The sequence below is a fragment of the Bison bison genome, unplaced genomic scaffold (genome assembly GCF_000754665.1).
Source record: "Bison bison bison isolate TAMUID 2011002044 unplaced genomic scaffold, Bison_UMD1.0 scf7180017864036, whole genome shotgun sequence".
Classification (NCBI taxonomy): domain Eukaryota; kingdom Metazoa; phylum Chordata; class Mammalia; order Artiodactyla; family Bovidae; genus Bison; species Bison bison.
The window spans coordinates 5,299,600-5,307,331 of record NW_011494608.1 but is presented as its reverse complement, the minus strand read 5'-3'; the positions used below and the strand labels follow the sequence as shown (position 1 = coordinate 5,307,331).

The window sequence follows — 7,732 nt, the reverse complement described above, 5'->3', positions numbered from 1 at the left end:
GGTTCCCACCACGCACCTTACACATGGTAGTGTATATATGTCTGTCCTAATCCCCAGCCCAGCCCGCCCTCCCCCCACCTCCACCCTCCCCTTGCGCCTGTGTCTGCATGTCCATTCTCTGTGTCTGTGTTTCTATTCCTGTCCTGGACACAGGTTCATCTGTACCATTTTCTAGATTCCACATGTATGCTTTATTGTTGTTCAGTCGCTCAGTCGTGTCCAACTCTTTGCAACCTCATGGACTGCAGCACGCCAGGCTTCCCTGTCCATCACCAACTCCCAGAGCTTGCTCAAACTCATGTCCATTCAGTCGGTGATGCCATCCAACCATCTCATCCTCTGCTGTCCCCTTCTCCTCCTGCCTTCAATCTTTCCCAGCATCAGGATCTTTTCTAATGAGTTGACTCTTCGCGTCAGGTGGTCAAAGGATTGGAGCTTTAGCATCAGGCCTTCTGATGAATATTCAGGATTTATTTCCTTTAGGATTGAGTTTGATCTCCTTGCTGTCCAAAGAACTGTCAAAGACTCTTCTCCTGCACTGCAGTTCAAAAGCATCAATATACGCGTTAATATATGATTTGTTTTTCTGACTTACTTATTCGTCTTTTCAGATTAGATAATTTCTATTCATGTGCCTGTTATTTTCTTCTTGCTATTTCCTCATCTGTCCTTTCTGGTCCAACTCCGATGTTGTTCTGCCATTTCTCCTCTTTCATAAAGGCCATGGGGTCTCTGAGAGGGTCGGAGCTCTGTGCTGCCTCAATGGGACTGAGGGCCAGAGAAGGTACAAACTTGTGATGTCAACTCTGCAGTAAAAGTGTGACTCCCAGTCAGGCAGGACGTGGCACAAGTTCACGGCAGGGGAGAGGCAGGCAGTCTGAACGTAAGTGATGAATCCCTGGTGGAGAGGTGTGGGCTAGAGCAGTCAGGGCAGGCTTCCTGGAGGAGGCAGTGGGAGGGGCAGGTCCCTACTGAGTCCCACACCCTGCTCTTTGATCTCAGCACATCTGCACAACAAGCTACCTCAAAGTTATTATCCCATGTAACAGGTGAGGACACCCAGGCTGGGAAGGTGGTCTGCAGCCCACGGTAATACACCCGGTTAAGTGACCATGAGCACGTGACTCAGGGGAGCACCAGGGGAACCCTTCTTGGTGGGGCGGGATTGGAGATGTTGGAAGGCCATGTTCATCCTCCAAGTTCGCAGTCCACATACCGCCTGTGATCCTTTTTTTTTTTTTTCCGGGCAGAATTAGTCCTGGAACTTGAATTAGTCTTAGGTTCCTCATGCCATATTGTGCCAGCCCTACCCAGACTCTGACATGATCACTGAGCACCTAAGTGACCCTGGCAGGTAACTTCACCGTTCCAGCACCACCGTGCTCAGTTGAACCTGAGGGAATACAGGCTCAGCTTTGCATGGCTTATGCAGGGAATCCACAGAGAGGTGTTCTGTGGAGCTGCGTGAAGAGTTTCAGAGGCTCCTACACATGTGGGGTCTTTTAGGATTGTGTGTCCCCTCGATTCTGACAAGGCCGCATTCACACAGTGGCATGGATGTATTCTGTCCTTTGTTAAAGAGGTATTTTGTGTGCTCAGTATTTCTCACAAAAGAGGTAAACATCTTTGCCCCTGTGGTGTTTATGCTCCACTCAGCAGGGACCTCTAGATTCAAGACCTCTGCTTTTAAGCCTCATTTGCTGAAAACTCTGGGCTTAAATCCCAATTCTGAAGAAATCGAGTTACCCTGCTATTAAATAACTGTTTTCCTGCCAGTGGTGTCGGATGCATTGTGTCTGCATTGTGTCTGTTTTATAGGGTCAGCACAAGGTTAGAAAGAGGTGGTGTGTGATGCGGGTCACACAGACTAACTAGTTGATTGGCTACCTGAGCTGGGTACGGGGAGCCTGGGCAGGAGGCAGGGGGTTCTCTAGACCATGCTGAGCTTTCTGGCACCACCTTTGAGGCTGTGGAAATTGGGGTTCTTTCTCCCCCTTTACCAGCACACGCAGAAACGACTCAGGTGGATCCATCATGCCCTTCCAGCCTGTGCACCCTCTTACCTTCTGAGATGCCCCCACCTCCCTGGGTGGCCCCACTGCTCCCAGTGGGGGAGGTGCAAGGATCCACACTTCCTGGGCTTTCCACCCACCTGTCCACCTAACCTGGCCTTAGACCCAGCGTTTATTTAAGAATACAAGCATGGTGGTCAACAGCAACCACAAGAAAACCCAGTTAGCATTCTTTGACTGTTTGCTCTTAGGGATGATCCATGGTGGGCGTATTTCATTTTTCTCCCTTGGGCTGGCTACGTCTGCAGCTTTCTGCAAAATCATATGAGTGAATATGCTGCTTTTCTTTGGAAAACCTTCGTGTTACTCTAAGAACAGTAAAATAACCCCCAAACTCCTCCTCCCCTAAATTAAGTGTTCCAAACATGGAGGAACATTTCTTCATTGATTCTTGCCTGTTCTTCCCACCACCCCGCCTCAGGTTACCCCAGCTGCATCCCAACTGCAATACCCACATCCACCCCACCGCACTCCACCCTCACTTAAGGAGACCCTGCCTCACTGCCTCTCCCCTTTCTCACCTCCTCCTTGCAGGTTACGGGCATGCTGCTCCCGGCACGGACGCGGGCAAGGCCTTCTGCATGTTCTACGCGGTGCTGGGCATTCCCCTGACCCTGGTCATGTTCCAGAGCCTGGGCGAGCGGATGAACACGTTCGTGCGCTACCTGCTGAAGCGCATCAAGAGGTGCTGTGGCCTGCGCAACACGGAGGTGTCCATGGAGAACATGGTGACCGTGGGCTTCTTCTCCTGCATGGGGACGCTGTGCATCGGCGCGGCTGCCTTCTCCCAGTGCGAGGAGTGGAGCTTCTTCCACGCCTACTACTACTGCTTCATCACGTTGACTACCATTGGGTTCGGGGACTACGTGGCCCTGCAGACCAAGGGTGCCCTGCAAAAGAAGCCGCTCTACGTGGCCTTTAGCTTTATGTATATCCTGGTGGGGCTGACGGTCATCGGGGCCTTCCTCAACCTGGTGGTCCTCAGGTTCCTGACCATGAACAGCGAGGACGAGCGGCGGGACGCCGAGGAGCGGGCGTCCCTGGCCGGCAACCGCAACAGCATGGTCATCCACATTCCCGAGGAGGCGCGGCAGGGCCGGCCCCGGTACAAGGCGGACGTGGCGGACCTGCAGTCCGTGTGCTCCTGTACCTGCTACCGCCCGCAGGAGTACGGCGGCCGCTCGGCGGCACATCAGAACTCCTTCAGCGCCAAGCTCGCCCCGCAGTACTTCCACTCCATCTCTTACAAGATCGAGGAGATCTCGCCAAGCACATTAAAAAACAGCCTCTTTCCGTCCCCCATCAGCTCCATCTCCCCCGGGTTACACAGCTTTACCGACAACCACAGGCTGATGAGACGACGGAAGTCCATCTAGGTCTGGGGCGGGAAATACAAGCCCGAGTCTTGTGTCCTCTTTGACGTTCAGTCTCATGGGCCCAACTTGTCTTATTTATTATGATTATCCTTTATGATTATCGTCATCATTTTTTTTTTCCTTTCTCTCCTTCCTTCCTTTCTTGGTTTCATTTCTTCCCCCACCTTTCCAGCGAGACAGAGCAGGCCAAAGGGAAAAGAAGGCCCGTCTTCCTCTGAAACTCGCATCTGAGCATGAAGCATGGATTTTGTCCTTCTTCCCAGCAAAGTATGCCTTACATTTCTCCCCGACCTGCCCCATATGTGGGGTGGGGAGGGGTGGCTTTCCCAGGACAGGTGTGAGACCCAGACAAGGAGACAGAGCCCAGAGGATACCTACCCAAAGTTGCACACCCTGCTGAGTGCCCACCCACAGTGGCATCTCTGACCCAATTCCTTCCTCTCTCCTCCCCAAGCGGCGGGTGGCCGTATGTGTGTGGTCTGAGTGTTTGCGAGTGAGGGCACACACCAGTGTGCGTCTGTGTGTGTGTGTGACGAGATGGAAACCAGGTGTTCATCTTTCTTTTCCATCACACAATTCTGTTAATAGTCCGCTTTTGGCTGCTTTCAAACAAAAAGGGGAAAACAAAACCCAGGAGGTGTTTGATTTATCATCTTGCCAAATCAAGCATGTTCCATAAGCAGCCTTTATCCCAGGCGTGTCATGATCACATGTTTTAACTGCTAGGTTCTAAATTCTATTAACTTCTTTTTAGGGGGTGGGTGGGCAAGCCATCATGGATCATTGTAGCTTGCCAGTTCAAAAATTTTTTAAACAAGCATGCACTTTGTTAAACTGGTATGCGTTAACAACACAAGAAAACAAAAAACTAGCAATGGAATAATCAAAAGCCAATAATATTAATTTATTAGAGACATTCTTAATTTTGCCATCTCTAGTTCCAACAATTTTCCATGTAACTGGAAGTGTCAGGGGAAGCTGGAAAATTGTTGCAACCACAGAGTATCTATTTTATTGTTTCTCTCTTATTTATGTGACGATGTGGATGATGTGTGCAGCGTCTACCTACGTGAGTGAGATTTATAGTCTGGGATGCTACGATGAGAATGGATATGACTAAGTGGATGTGGTTTCTTTCCCTAATGAACAATGACAGGGCATTCCTCGTTTTAAAGAATATATTTAATGTATTTTAAAGTGTGTCTCCAACTGCATTTGATTTATAAACAAGGGAATGTTGATGTTGGTCTCAGGAAGAGTTTGGAGGCAAGGAGCTGCATCTTGGCCTGCTGGGAACTTGTCAATCTCAGGGGATGACTTTTTCTGAGTAATGGAGAAATTCCTCCCCACTCTCAAGAGGGGATGACCCCCAAAGTGAAGGCCTCCTTATCTCCTGGAGGCCAGTTGGGCTATAGAACGTGGCCCTTCCCATGCAGGAATAAAGGAGATTCTGTCCTCCAGATTCATGGAGGGATCCTTCATTCCCTCATCACTGTCTCTGCCATCTCTAAAAAATCAGCCATCCTCATTCCCCTTTTTCAAAAACTGGAAGTTCACAGCTCTCGGATGGAAATGGGCTTTGGCTGGGCCACTTGGGAGGGGAAGTAGGGGCCCCCGTGCGATTTCCCAGGATGGAGGATCTGCTCCCTAGGAAGAGCAGACCTACAAGGTTTCCCAAGAGACGGCCCCAGTGCACCCGCCCCAAGCGTCTGGGCTGTTGGACCGAACACGGCCCTTGAGATTTCCCTGAAAAGGCAAGCACCTTAACATTAGCTTCCTTGTTGAAAATAATCCCTTTGTCTGGGACATGGGGGGCTGCGGAACAAGTCTGAGAACCTGATTCTCTAGACCAAAATGCACAGTTACCAACCTTCAAGGCCATATCGATTAACTCATTTTTAAGATTAAAAGAAAAAATTGAGGTTTCTAAAATCTGTCTAGAGAATAGAAGCAGTTGCTCTTTAAATTTTTTTCTCTCTTGGAAGAGCTCGTTGGCTCTAGGGGGCCACAGGTGCAAGAGTAGTCGTTCGTATTTGCAGATTGCTTCCTGCTCTGGAGGAAGGTGCTTGGAGTAAGTGTGGGTTTCTCATGAAAACCTTTGTAAGACTTGCCCTCGAATGGGTGTGTGATAACCTTTATCTGTAAAGAAACAGGTACTGAGAAGGTGAGTGAGTTTCTCAATGTCAGAAAACTGGTCTTGACTAGAACTGAGACTTTAGTTTCAGTCTGGACCCCCCAAGAGGGTCCAAGAAACTGGCTCCACCATACCATGACACCCTCACTCAGCCCTCGGATGAGGGAACCTGCTTCTCTTTCTCCGCACGTAAATACACCAGGTTCTTAAAGTCAGAGGAACATGGGCTCAACCCTTCATTTAGGACTGTTCCCCCCGCAACCAGGGTACAACGGTCATACTTCTGCTTGAATGCTTCCAAATGACAGGGAGCTCCTCCCTTTGCAAGAAAGTTTAGAAAACATCCCATAATCTCTGTTTCCACAGAACTGACTCTTCTTTGTAGGATTAAGGATGGTAGGGTGAAGTCTTTTATGTTGGATGACCACCAACTTAAGTGTCTGAACCAACCTGAAATTTGTCTTAGTTCTGTATCCCTTCCCCTGTCCCCCGCCCTTTACTACCCACGTGGCCCCCTGAAGGACACTTACTGAGTCTTCTCTTCTGAAGTCAGACATCCTTGTTTATACTCAGAGTGTTCAGGGGCAGAGGTCAACCTTGGTTGACTTCCCTTGTGCTATCTGTCTTTTTTCTCAGATGGTCCAGCTCTTCCCTACCATGCTGTCTGGCCAAGGAGTCCTCCAGATGCATCCGATGAGGTGCTCTGATGGGGGTGCCGAGTCAGGGCTTCTCTGGGGTTCTCTTCTTGATAAACCTGGCCCAGGGCCTCTCCTCCTAGAGTGTGGTCCTCCCGATCAGCGCTGGAGTCCTCAGAAGCCAGAGGGATGCTTCACCTGAGTCACCTTGATGAGGCCCCTCCTCATCTTCAGAGAGGGGAACTGAGGTCCAGAAAGGCTCTTGCACAAATCTGAGGCCCCACAGCCAGAACAGGGTCTTCCCACTCATTTCTCCTGCTGGTTTCCTGGCTGCTTTGTTACCACTGTCACTCACACCCTCCCAACAGTCCCTGTTGCTGGACTTCTTAGCATCTCAGACCCAAGTCTCTTTCCACCTCTCATACCTGGTGATTTCCTTCTTTCAGCCCAGGTTTCCCACACTCTTCTTCCGGTTGACCGCACCTGCTCAGGGAGCGGGAAGAAGTCTCACCAGGTTGGTTGGATTTGAGCTTCAGCTTATGTTAAAGCAAGTTGAGGAAGAACCACATTCTACCAGAATCACAGGAAATAGGCCTGCCACCCAGTCCTGATGGGGTCTAGAGATCAACACACCACGTAGATACTTAGACATTTTGGATTCTTGCTTGAATGCTTTCCCACTAAGAGGTCTCAATCCATCCCTTCCATCAAAGACCAAGGGAAGGTAGGCAATGATATTGATTATCCCAGCAGCTCTGGGCACCATGCTTTCTAGAGACCATTCCACTTTAATCTTCATGGCATCCATCCTGGCTGGATGGTGCTGTCGCATTGCCCTGCTAGACTCTTTACATAGAAGTGAACCACTCTGTTTGGGTTTTGAAGTACCCAGTCAGCATTAGGGCTGAGATCAGAGTTCTTTCATTCTGCACTCCATCCTGAAACTCAGGCATCAGCCTGGTAAATACAGCTCTAAATTAAAACACACTCTCTGAAGCATCTGTTGTATTCCTCTTGTGCATCACCCATTGGGGAGGACGGTACCAGCACTTTGGAATGATCACAGCAGATCACTTGCAGCCCAGGAATCCCCACTGGGTCTCTAATCCTTCCAGGAAAGGAAGCAGATGGATGTAGACTGCTGCCCAGGATGCCTGCCTTTGCAGGTGCTCATTAAAACCCATCCATAAAAAAGGGCGAGTTGACTGTTTAATCTTGGCTTACCGCTGCTGAGTCTTTGCACACAGATCCTCAATTGGGAGACTATCTGGATGGTGACTTGGAAACACACAGATAAGCCTAGGCAGGTCATTCTTCTCTGCCTCCAGATCCAAGAGTCTTGTGGGTCCTGATTCCTGATCACTAGCAGCTCAAAGCTAGAGGGGAGAATGGTTTAAAGGCATTCATTGTACACATTACGTGAGAGAGAGAGAAAAGAGGTGAAAATGATTATAGGAGGAAAACCATCTATCACTGAGGTTTCTGGTCCTGTGTCTTTAGGTGATTTCTGCCCCT

General features: G+C 49.6%; 1 protein-coding gene across 1 annotated transcript; it reads left to right on the top strand.

Moving 5' to 3' along the window:
- Positions 1-2,202: 2,202 nt before the first annotated feature.
- On the top strand, positions 2,203-3,595 carry KCNK9 (potassium channel, subfamily K, member 9). Its single transcript, XM_010834808.1, has 2 exons — positions 2,203-2,275; positions 2,607-3,595. The coding sequence occupies exons 1-2, from the start codon at positions 2,203-2,205 to the stop codon at positions 3,446-3,448; spliced, it is 915 nt and encodes a 304-aa protein (XP_010833110.1). The 3' UTR covers positions 3,449-3,595.
- Positions 3,596-7,732: the final 4,137 nt, after the last annotated feature.